Raw genomic sequence first — 12,522 nt, 5'->3', positions numbered from 1 at the left:
ATCAGCTGTTAAAGGCTGCTCTTATGTTCATGTAGATTTATTTATGCATGTTTACATTTGGTCAAACTGTTTTTCATGGGGGAAAAAAAAGACCAGAGAAGCCCGACTGAATATATTTTATTGACAGAAACAACAACGCAGACCCCCCTGCTGGGTCAGGCTGTGGACGCCCCCCCCCCGCATTAACAGCGGTCACTGTCTGAATCCAGACCCTCGTGTTTCTACATTAAAACTAGATACCGTGCGAGGATGCGTTTGATTACATTAAGCCTTTCCTCTGTTCAAAACCAGATCCCCGAGGACGTTAGGGGGATTCAAACCTAAGAAGGCACAGGGCGAAAGCTCATTATTGCTAATGGTATAATTAATAATTACACGAGATTATCAGCAAGAACACAAACCGGAACACAGTTAGGTTTTTTCTTTCGTTCTACTGAGTTAAGGCTCAGAGCGAGAGAACCAATGTTGCATTAGAATGGAGGGGGGGGGGGGTGTTGGTCCTTAAACATTTAGCAGGTATTTCTCCAAACTAAATAGGATTAGTCGTTGATGAGAGAAGTCTTGTGTTCGGCGTGAGTTTCCTCACCCTGTCAAAAATCCCTCCATCTGTAAGTCGGGTCTATTTTCTCTCTCAAACCTGCTCAGTATGCAAAAACACAAAAAGCCTGCAAATCAAGAGCGAGATGAGAACCCAGTGGTCGGGGGGGGGGGCGGCCGCGTTGACCTCACGAGGCCGGCATTTACACAGCAGCAGTGAAGCCCCCACGGTTTCAGTCCATTCAAAGGTTAAGGTTGCATATATTGCACAAACAGGCAAACACACAATTTCAAAACGGAATAATAAGAAAGCAGGCGAGAGGAAAGGTCATTCTGGTGCTCAGAGGTCATTAACCCTTAATCAGCCGGGGCTGAGATTCCCCCAAAGTAAAGCTAAGGAGCGTCAAAAAGCCGTCGTCACAGTGAATCTCAACGGAGAGTCCGGATGCCACAGACGATAACCATGAGAGGGGGGAGGGGGGGGGGGGGCTTGCATTGAATCGGTACCGAGGTAGATCGAATCGCTTCAAAACGGCGGCCATGAAGCCATTTATTCCATTTTTATTCTGAGCAACAATCAGAGCAGCAAATAAGCGTCGGTTCCACAAAACTACCTCTAAAGAAAGATTTAGTGTCGGCTCGGGTTACAAGATCCTGCATTTAGCATCAAAGGACAAGAAATGTGAACATGACGAAAGCTCCCAATGACAAAACAATTCTCCCTCCGAGCTCAAACCCAAACGCAACGATCGGATCTCCATTAAAGTCGTCCGATTCAGTGCTAACAAAAAACAACAACATGCGTCTTCACGCTCCAGCTGGAACCGGCCAGAGAGTGCGCCGCGTCATCATCGGAGCGCTCCCAGTGAGATTCCCGTGGTCGGCGTTTCAGCCGGGTCGGAGCTGAAATGTTACGGCGTGAGAATTAAATAATCGCTTTGTGGTTCGCATCAACGGATCACAAAAAAAGATACAAAACTGAAATGAATTTCTGAAGCCGGTACGATACAAACACACAAACACACAAACACACACACACACACACACACACACACACACACTTCCACTGCACTGATCAAAGTGAAAAGGTCGATTTGTGAACCATTCATTTCTCAGGCGTGTCCGAAGCGATTCCCACCTCGGCCGATTGAGACGCCGGCGGGCGGCTTGTGCTTTTACATACAGTGTAGGGGATGCACGATAAGGCAACCGTCGAGTGAGCGTGACCCCCCTGCCCCCCCCGCCCCCCTTCAGTGGGCTTTCCCATTGCTGTTCGTGTGGCCGCTGCTTGACGTGGACGCCTCGGTGCTGTAGAGACAGTCCAGGAAGCCTCTGGAGATCTCCGTCACCATGGATCTGTCTGGGATGGACTGGGCCATGCCGTAGATCGCCCCCTGTGGCAGCGGGAGGACACGCAAGAGACATCAAATCACAGCAAGGACAGAAAGACAAACAACTCCTTCAGCTCCAGCCGTTCTCAGCCCGGCTGAGTGCTGAGGGCCAGTCGTCGCTCATTTTGCCCTGATTGTGAAGCCCCACAGAATATCTTCTACTACGACCATGCAAACATAAATGGCATTGAAAGAGTTAATGCAGACAACACTGTTGTGGAGGCGTGTTAGAATTAACTCTTTGTATGCCAACTGCCAACCCTGACATTGAACTCTGCCTCTCTTCAACGGCCAATAACTCCAGAACCAAAAATGGGAGGAACACACTTTCTTTTTCCGGGTGAAAGACGAGACTTTGATCTTTCATTTGGTCGGTTCAGTGTTTGCATAGTCACGGTAAAGAATATTCCGCGGGGCTTGGAATATCGGGCAAAAATGAGAAAAAACTGGGGCAACTCGGGGGCATATAGCGACGCGGGCAAATGGCTGGCACTCGATGACTTAACGCTACGGGTACGAACGACGGCGCGCGCGGAACTCGCTCACCAGCCCGGTGGTTTTCTCTTTGGGGTTCTTCAGGATGATGGCGACCTGCTCTCTGACGTCACAGACGAACTGCTCGGCGACGCCCTTCTGCGTGTGCAGGACGGTGCAACAAATGTGGATGCTGCGGAGGAGAAACGAGAAGCGTGCGTCACCCCCCAACCGCCAATCGGAAGATTCTCCTTTTGGACAACGCACCTGGACGGGAACTGCAGCGTGTTCAGATTCCAGCCCTTTGACGACAGCGCGTTGGACAGACGGAAGATATCGAAGACGTCGGAGCCGATCGCCACCACCGACACCTCCGGGTTCCCGAACACAAACACGCCGTTTATCTTGCAGACTCTGGATACGAAAGCACACAGAGATGAAACGTCCAAACGCTCCTCTGCCGCGTCAGAGACGTCGAAACCTCGGCACGGAGCGTCTTACTCGGTCTTGATTTTGCGCGCCGTGCCGATGACCTTTTTGGTGGCATCTATGTATCCGTTCTCGCCCATGTGCATCATGGTTGCCCAGCAGGCGGCAATAATTCCACCCGGCCGCGAGCCTGCGATGGAGGGCGAGGCGTAGATCCCCCCCTGCCAGTCCGGGGCGACAAAGTACTGGTACTGGCGGTACTTTTTATCACTGTAGAGGATGACCGAGGAACCTTTGGGGGCGTAACCGTACTGGAGAGGAACGCACAGACACAGAACGTTAAGTTCTCATTAACACGCCTTTAACAAATCAGAGTAAGATCGGAGCTCAAAGGGGGACAGCGCAGCTGCGTGGAGGGGCGTGGCCTAGAGAGGGTGGAGCTACATAAATCTCCAGTTTAATGCTCGTAGAAATGTGATAATAGAGCATGGCTACTGTTACAGAAGAGACGATAGCATGGAACGTAGCGGTTCGAAGGCTTCCCATTGGTTTAGTTTCCTCGTCTGTCGGCAGGTCGCATGGACGATCGGACGCAGCTCGGATGCCGCTGTTTCCGACCGGCCGGCCGCTCCCTCACCTTGTGGGTGTCTGCGGAGATGCTGCTGACGCCTTTTAACCTGAAGTCGAACGGGGCTAGCGGGTACCCAGCTTTGGCCATGAAGACGATGAGGAAGCCTCCCAGACAGGCGTCGACGTGCAGCGGGAGCTTGTAGCGAGCCGCCAGCTGGAACACACCACGGGAACGCGTCAGCGGCGCCGCCGCCACGCTAGCCCAGGAGCCATTTAGCCGAGGCGCTCACCTCGGACACTTCCTCGACGGGATCCATGATTCCGTGAGGGAACTGGGGTGCCGAGCACACAAGCATGGCCGTGTTCTTACTGATGGCTCGCTTCATCGCCTAGAGAGAGAGAGAGAGAGAGAGAGAGACATTATGGGAACAGTGCTGCTGTCAGTTCACAGCCACCCCGCCATCCGTGCCGTCTCCGCTCACCTTCACGTCGACTTTCATCGTCTTCTCATCCAGAGGAATGTGAACGAGCTTCATGCCAAAGTAATGCGCCGCCTTGTCGAAGGCGGCGTGGACGCTCACCGGGGCGAGACTGAACCGAGAGGAAGAGCAGAAGCGTTCCGTTAGCGCCTGAAACGATTTAGTCATTCATGATGCGTTAAAGAAGACATGATAGACAAAATACAGCCCAAGGTAACAACAAACAACAACAAACAACGCCCGACGAGGAAAGCACTCGGAGCGCAGACCTCCGCCGAGCATCTCAGTCTTGTGATTTACACCAAACATAACGGCCCTGCATTTATCGTTTCTAGATTTATTTTAGATTCCCTAGCCATGAAAACATTCACAAAAAGCAGACTTTCAGAAACGGCGGCTTGTTCTGGATCTGGATCCAGAGCTTCTGAAGATACAACACATCCGTTTGTTCACTACTAAATCCGGCAGAAGTAGAACCTTCTTGGTGGAGATGATAATCCGTCGAGCTGCTCCGATGTGGAATCGACTCAGCTAGAAGACGACGCTTGTTAGAAAACTCTGTCTCTAATATTAAATGCACAGAAAGCCCGAAACGCAAGTGTAGCCCCCATTTTGTTTGTTTTTTATCTCGATAATATCTGCAATCCGGACCCGATCTGGATGAACTTCGGCTGTGAGATAAATCCCCCCCCTACATGATTGTGCCAAATTCCATAAACATTGGTCAATAATCAACCGAGATATTGAGGAACACATTTTGAAGCTCCATTGACTGCGATTTTAACGAAACATGTCAAAGTGATCCAGAATCCAGAATCTCTGGAAACATCGACTGAAAATTCGGTTAACAGACAGATCAGTGGCAGAAAAAAACCCGAACCACGTTAGCGGCGGCGCCTCTCGATAACGAGAAGCTATTGTGTTTTAACTGTACACCAACAGAGGCCGCTCTCTGTCTGGAACCAGAGTCTCAAGTTTACTGTCCAATCGATGAGCACAGCTCTTCAGCACGGTGGCGACGTGGTTAGTGCTGTCGCCTCACAGCAAGAAGATGCTGGGTTCGAATCCCATCTGTGTGGAGTTTGTGCGTTCTTTGGCTCCTCCCACCTCCAAAGACACACAGTCTAGCTGAATTGGTTACTCCCATGAATACACGTCTATCTGTGTGGCTGGCGACGCACTCGGGGTGTGCCCCCCGGATAGGCTCCAGCAACTGGCGTGACCCCCGAAGCGGAACGGAAGCAAATGATTGAAGTTATTTCTGTGTTCTTTGAGTCCAAGTCGAGGCGCTGCAGCATGGATCCAATAATCTGTATGTCCGGATTATTTCCATCTTGATGATAATCCAGCCAACCTGTGGTTCAGCGGAGTACCGTGTTGCGTACCGTCCTGTGTAGGCACGTCCGGCGCACCCTCTAAAAAGCAGGATAAACCCGAGATAGCCTCAAGCTAGCAATTTGTCTGAATGTTCTCAGTCATTCAGCTCACGGAGGGCAAGGAAAAAAAAAAACTTCCAGCTTCAGTTCCGATCGGCTCGAGGCGAGTTCCGGGTATTTAGAGCAGGGGTGTCAAACTCATTTTCTCCGAGGGCCACATCAGCATTATGGTTTCCCTCAAAGGGCCCGTTGTAAATGCAACATCGTGTAAATGTAACTAAATGTAATGTAATGTAAATAAAATGTAACTACTCCCTAACATGCTGCTAAATTACTGTATTTACTACTACATACTTAATTAAATTATAAATATTACATATGCAATTGCATAGCTCTAAAAATATATCGATACCTTACTGCTGTAAAAATATCCGCCGAGGTTATGTAATCGCCGGCGTCTGTCTGTAATTTGTTCTTCAATATCTCCATTGATTATTGACCGATATTTAAGGAATTTAACACGGTCATGTAGGGTGGGGGGGGGGGTGGGGGTCTCTATCTCACCACTGAATATCATCTGGGTCGGATCCAGAATGGAGTCGGCAACAAATATTTAATTTTAACATTAAAACCCCATTTACAGATTAAAAATCAGTTACAAATACACATGAACTCTGATTCACTTTTACTTTTCAGTATTTTACAAAAACAAATGTCTGCACAAAGCTCTTGCGGGCCACAAAAAATGACGTGGCGGGCCACATTGGCCCCCGGGCCTTGAGTTTGACACATATGATTTAGAGGAAGATAAAGGCGGAGATGGAGATAGCAGCGCAGAAACTATGTGGCCAACCGCTCCTCGTTCTGAGACCGAGGTTCTCACGGGCGCTAGCACATTCGCTTCGTAAGCAGCGTTGAACTTGGGACACTGCAAACCAGCAAAGATGAAAGGACTCCTCAAGCGTGTCTGAGAAGGCGCTTACATTTCAGGATATCGGACGCCACGCTCGCGCGCCAGCTCTCTGTACGCCTTGCAGGCCATCAGAATGCTCTCGGTTCCCCCTGAAGTGACCTAAAGAAAGAGCAGAGGACACAGAGGACACAGAGGACACTTCCACCCATCGCTGATAACGCGTGTGAGCGGACGCTTCAGAGGACTTACTGTGCCGCAGGAGTTGGGCCCGCCGTGGAAGAGCGTGCACGCCATTCTGACAACCTCTGCCTCCATCTTTCTCACACCGGGAAAGATATCCGGGTGAAGTGGGTTGCTCCACGCGAACTCTCCGTACACCTAGGAAGAGGTGCGTAAACGCCAAATAGTAACTGGAGCAGGGAGTATACAACCGGGTATTGTGTAATACTGTGTCCATTTTCATAAAAGGTCACTTGTAAAAGCCGATTCTTCTGGATCAGCTCACTGATCTGTGCCAAAAAGCTACGGACGAGTCCAAATCCAGGATGTCGGAGTGTGTTTTCAAAGAGAGGGAACCTCAATAGGGAACGCTTTTGATCTCGCCGGCGCCAAAATGTATTCCAGTCCGACCTTGACTGCCAGAAATGGGGAAAGTCCAGAGGCGTGAACGAAGCCGCTAACCTTCACCAGGAGGTTGGTCAGTGATTTGTCGCCCCAGTACACGGCGCCGGAGACACGCCCCTTCTCCCACTTCACCTCATCTGTAACAGAAAACCTCTTTAGGAATCACTGAACCTCGGAAAAAAAACACTTCTACGGCTGGCGAACCGGCGAGGAACCGATGACTTACTGAGAGTCTCGTACTCTCTGATCTCCTCCAGCACGCGGCTCTGAGACAGGCCTTTCTGGGGCAGCTGCTCGGTGTAGCTCATCCCCTCCTTCAGGGTGCACAGGCTGGCCGACATGTCGTCCAGGGCCTTGTTGAGCTGGCTCTGGATCTGTCACAAGGGTCACACGCGGAACGTCAGCCGTCTCTGGACGCACCCGGAGCAACGGCCGCGTGACGCGGGTCGGTCCCGAGCGGGCAAAGCCAACTTAGCGCCGCGTTGCCGACACATTAGCAAGTTAGCATTCTGACGGCAGGCTTCCTGTTGGCGTCTTAATGACCGGACGTAACCTTAGATCAGGCATGGGCAAACCCAGGCCCGGGGGCCATATGCGGCCCGTTGGTCTTTTTAATCCGGCCCGCCAAACTTGTCCAAATTATATCATTAAATAAAATTGTATTATAATTAAACCTCATTCATTTGACCTCATCCCTGTAATGCTACCTGTAAAAGGCCAAATCCTTTAATGCAATAGCTTTCATGTGTCATTTTTATTAGCTCACACAAATACTCCATCCATCTGCTCTTGGTCCGGCCCTCTGTCAAATTTTAGAACCTATTGTGGCCAGCGAGTCAAAACGTTTGCCCACCCCTGCCTTAGATTATCACCAGTGTGGGACGTTAAGTGTGGCAAAGGTCCCCCCCCCCCCATCCATCCCCTGCATGTCATCAGAGTGACTCATGAAAGTCTGCTAGGAAAAAAGGAACACATTCACCACAGATACTTACTGCCCCCCCGACAAAGGGTATCTTTCTGACGAGCCGAAAGCACTGCTTCTTGAATCGGGATCTGAGACCTGTGAGTCAGAGACACGAGTCAGGGAGACGAGTCAGGGAGACGAGTCAGGGAGACGAGTCAGCAGCTGCGGTGAAAGGCTGGACCACAAAGGTCATCACTTCTGAGTTCTGGGGTGGACTCGCAGGGAACCGTCCACCAAACGTGGACTTCCCCTGTCCAGACAATATCTTGAGATGCTTTCTAAATTCATTTGGCCGAGGTTCAACCTTGGCGGTCTACAATCTTAGGGACTGTTGAGCTCATTTCATTTCACCGCTCCCCATGTGTGAAGGAAAGAAAGATTACTTTCTTGCTGGAAGAGAAAGCCTTTGATCCAGGCGGCTCCCAGCGTGGCGAGGACGGTGGCGCCGATGATTTGCCACGGCTCCAGGCCAGAGCAGCGGGTGTTGACCTGCCGGCGGCCTTCCTCGAGGTACAGCAGGAGCATCTCCATGTAAACCTGCAGGGACGTCTGTGTGCAGAGACACGCACACAGAGACACGCACACAGAGACACGCAGAGACACGCAAACAGAGACACGCAGAGACAGACAGAGACAGACACAGACACGCACACAGAGACACGCAGACAGACACAGACACGCACACAGAGACAGACAGAGACACACAGAGACAGAGACACGCACACAGAGACACGCAGAGACACACAGAGACATGCACACAGAGACACGCAGACAGAGACAGAGACAGACAGAGACACGCAGACAGAGACAGACAGAGACACGCAGACAGAGACAGACAGAGACACGCAGACAGAGACAGACAGAGACAGAGACAGACAGAGACACGCACACAGAGACAGACAGAGACAGAGACAGACAGAGACACAGAGACACGCACACAGAGACACGCAGAGACACACAGAGACAGACAGAGACACACAGAGACATGCACACAGAGACACGCAGACAGAGACACGCACACAGAGACAGACAGAGACACACAGAGTCACACAGACAGACAGACACACAGTCACACAGAGACACACAGTCACACGCACACAGAGGCAGACACACAGAGACAGACGGAGACAGACGGAGACACACAGAGTCACACAGAGACAGACAGTCACACAGAGACAGACAGACACACAGAGACAGACGGACACACAGAGACACGTTAATATGGCTTGAAATTCACAAACAGAGTAATAAGAAAATGCAGAACTGAGTTCATTTCCGTCTCGACTCATTCCATTTCAAGAATTCCTCAAAACAAGATAATTCATTTCCCTCCAAGTTCTTATGTACCTGACCTTGTACTCCATGTTATTTCCTGAAATACTTTGAATCATATTATTGTTAGAGTACTGTGTTCATTCATTGTAAATGCCACCGTCCACTGAACAGCTGAAAACAAAAAGGTTCCTCCGACAACCCACTTTTGAGAAGATGAAACAGCCGAGCATCAGGAAATACTTCCACAGTTTAGACGCTAAAACACACTTAAAATATTACATACAGATTTTACTGCCAGCCTTGTCCCACGTCTCTTTGAACTACTCACACCAGAAGACACCGGGACGCGTCCACTCACACCGAAGCCAGCGGGTTCTCGGTCTGTCCCTGTGCTTTGTCTTGCAGGTGAAGACAGCACTCTGAGCTACGCAGACGATTATCAGCAGACCCCTCCCTGCACACAAACCTCCGACTCTTTCCAGCCGGCGCGTGAAAATCAAGTTTGGCAATCCGTCAAGATCAGACAAAGCAGGAAGTTCGCCTCACAGATCTCAGAACGATAGCGGACATCGAGCCCGAACGCCAATAAATGCTGAAATGTTGCTTGAGATCTCCCCAACGACATCAATTTCACAATACGCTTAAGAACCTTGCTTCAGAGGTGCTGAAACTCGATATTTCTATTATCGCTCTTCAGCGGCAGGTTTATGACACAAGAGCGGACAGATAGCGAGAAGGCTTGTAATCAGATGGAGAGCAGAGTTTAAAGTTCACGAACCAACACCCGAAATACTCCCCGAGCCGCCTCTGCTACTCGGACTGGAACGTACGAGTAGACCGTATCGTCACGAGACAGTCATCGGATTCCTAACGTCGGAAAACGTCTCAGGCTCTGTCGCCGCAGTCAGAAACGATCGCCTGTTGGCATCGCCAGCTCGCACGAGAGCAGCCGCTAACAGGAAGCAACAAAAATACATCAGATACGTGCGTGTCTGTACAACCACATATATACCGGTATACACAGCAATACCTCGAAGCACGAGTATAAACCGTTCCTGGACTCAAATCACTCGCGTGTCAGATCAATATTTACCATATAAAATAACTGAAAACAATTTCATCCGTTCGGCCGTCTAAAAACACTCAAGAAAACGCGAATAATGGGAAAAAAGTTTTAAAATGTTATATAAATACAAACAATAATATCATAAATGAATGATGTACAGTATTACTGTCATGTAAAATGTGCTTTTACTACGAGATTAACTTCGAGACAGATGGTGGCGCTAACGGTGGTGAGAAGTGCGGAGGAGTAGGGGGGGGGGGGGGGGGGGGGTTGGACGGTACGTAGACACTTTATGCAGTAATTGTACTTTACACGTACATGTACATAATATTTCTGCCTCTGGAAGGCTTTGTGTTCCCGATAGCATCCTTCTTTTTACGACTCCGCCCGTACTTCTCAGACCATTCGTTGCTACGTTTGTCTCACGCCAAGCGTCCGTCCCCGTACCGCCATTGTCCCCCTCGTTGCTGCACGCTCTCTTGCTGCTTGCAGAGTTCGACTGCTCCGCGAGGACAGCTTTTGTTGTCTCACAGGGGCGGTCCTGTTCTCATGGAAACGTACTGGGCGTGTGGCGGCTGCCCCCGGGATACAAGGGAAGACAACATCGCCGGGGATCGTGTCACGCGGAGGGCTCATAGAAAGGCCACGAGTCAGGATCAATGAGTGAACTCAGATAGTGCAAAAGTGTGATGTTCGGTCCGTCAGCATGCAGCGTGGCCTTTTAAACATGCATCAAGCAGCGCTAAGCAACCAGCAAAATGAGACAAAAACACTCCTTCGCCGGGTCACCCGCTACACACACGTCGATTTGCATGTGGTCAATTTCACAAACTACATGACGATGACTTTTTCACCGTCTAACATCAACAAAACAAGATTATTCTAGTCGTAGGGGAAGACAGAAATCTCAACAGCCGCCTGGTGGCAAATCTAAGAACAATAAGCTGTTTAAAAACTTCCTGCAGGTTCAACAGGACCGCCCACTTAAGTGTGTGTTGCAACTAACAATGGGGGAGCTGTAACCCCTGGTTACCAGAGACCTCCTCCAAAAAGAACTCAGAGTTTAACTTCATGGAGCCTCAGCATGCAGCGACATTAAAGCGGCGCCGTTCTCTTGTACTCTCGTTCAAGTAAAAGAGTAATTGTGTGAACAGAATAGAATGTGACAGATATCACGAGTCCGTTCTCCAACGTGTGATCCTGATATCCAGACATGGTGGATTCCCTGAAGAATCTTAGCCCATCCCACTCGTGTCACCAGCAACCCCCTCGTCGAGTCCCGTCATCGAGGCTTCATGCGATTCAAGTCTGTGACGGCCACTCTGGAAGGATCCAGAGCTCCTTCTGAACCCAAGCCTGGACAAAGTCTGATTCAGATCATTGTCCCGTTGGAATGACCAATAAAAAGCTTCAGCTTCAGCGCTTTCCTTATTCCTTCCTCCAGACTCATCGCTGATCCGCAGGCCTAAAGCGGAACAAGTTTGGATCCATGTCTTCTGAGGACAGCCTCCGGAATGTCCGTACTTTAGAAACACTGGTCTGGACTCACCGGCGTAAGTCCATCGGTCTTATTAGGACAACTGATTTGCAAATGCGTGTTCTTAGAATTAGAAAGAATTAAAACAATAATCATTTTGAGGCACCGTAACCATTTATACTGTAAAGACAATATCATTTGTGTTGAATTTGGAAATATGTTTAAATATTTCAATGTTTAAATACATAATAGTTGATAAACCAGATTTTCAAGCAAATGAGCCAATGGGGGAAAGATTCGGGCGGCGGCATCGGTCGCACTGCTCAACTCACTGGCGATAAACAAGACATCGCAGCGACACAAAGTCCCGTGGTGTGCCACACAACGTGCAGCGAAACAGGCCAGAGTTAAACGCGACCTACCCAGTAAGCCATGTCGTCGCAGCAAACCGTTGCTAAAAAGCCCTTTTTAGTGTCTGCTTCCTCCGGCAGGCTGCTTCGCGTCCTCGCCTCTCATCTACATGCTACTACCCCAACAACACAGCAGCAAGCTAACGCTGCTACAGGAAGTAAGCGGCGGCGTGCTCTAACTGCGCATGCGCACAGCTCGCGCTGAACAGACGGGCCCGTGAGGCGGAAGTCCCCGTATTCTGCGCAGCGCTTGTGTTTTGTAGATCTGCTCATTTGAAGAAGCAGAAGGTCGTAGGTTTTAACACCCACTGCATGCGGAAGTGAATCACAGATGGTGCGTTCAAATGCTATTCGTCAATTCTCAGTCGTGTTAGTACGTTCTGTAAAAACAACTACAGTATAGGGACACTCAGGAGAACGCACACCTTCATCAAGGCCACGTGACCCTTTTTAAATTAAGTAGCACTGTCATCCAAATTTAATCCAATCCTTGGATAAACAAGTAAAAAGGTGCCATGTCAGGTCGAGTGGTTGCCA

At 49.8% G+C, this 12,522-nt stretch overlaps 1 protein-coding gene across 1 annotated transcript; it reads right to left on the bottom strand.

Annotated features, from left to right (window-relative positions):
• Positions 1-101: 101 nt before the first annotated feature.
• Positions 102-12,048, bottom strand: sgpl1 (sphingosine-1-phosphate lyase 1). Its single transcript, XM_068741274.1, has 14 exons — positions 11,998-12,048; positions 8,141-8,306; positions 7,786-7,853; positions 7,020-7,167; positions 6,851-6,930; positions 6,419-6,547; positions 6,240-6,328; positions 3,884-3,992; positions 3,692-3,790; positions 3,469-3,615; positions 2,904-3,142; positions 2,670-2,816; positions 2,475-2,595; positions 102-1,931 (listed from the first exon to the last, which is right to left on the bottom strand). Exons 1-14 carry the CDS (start codon positions 12,007-12,009, stop codon positions 1,788-1,790), a joined length of 1,698 nt encoding a protein of 565 aa, XP_068597375.1. The 5' UTR covers positions 12,010-12,048; the 3' UTR covers positions 102-1,787.
• Between the last annotated feature and the right edge of the window lie 474 nt (positions 12,049-12,522).

Source organism: Brachionichthys hirsutus, chromosome 7 (genome assembly GCF_040956055.1).
Source record: "Brachionichthys hirsutus isolate HB-005 chromosome 7, CSIRO-AGI_Bhir_v1, whole genome shotgun sequence".
NCBI lineage: Eukaryota > Metazoa > Chordata > Actinopteri > Lophiiformes > Brachionichthyidae > Brachionichthys > Brachionichthys hirsutus.
This window is presented reverse-complemented; position numbering and strand designations above follow the sequence as displayed.

Excerpts from the sequence above, each read along its gene's own strand:
- sgpl1 (XM_068741274.1), bottom strand. Across the intron at positions 6,329-6,418 it reads GGCCCAACTCCTGCGGCACA|GTCACTTCAGGGGGAACCGA; the intron begins GTAAGTCCTCTG and ends CTCTTTCTTTAG. Across the intron at positions 2,817-2,903 it reads GCGCGCAAAATCAAGACCGA|AGTCTGCAAGATAAACGGCG; the intron begins GTAAGACGCTCC and ends TTTCGTATCCAG.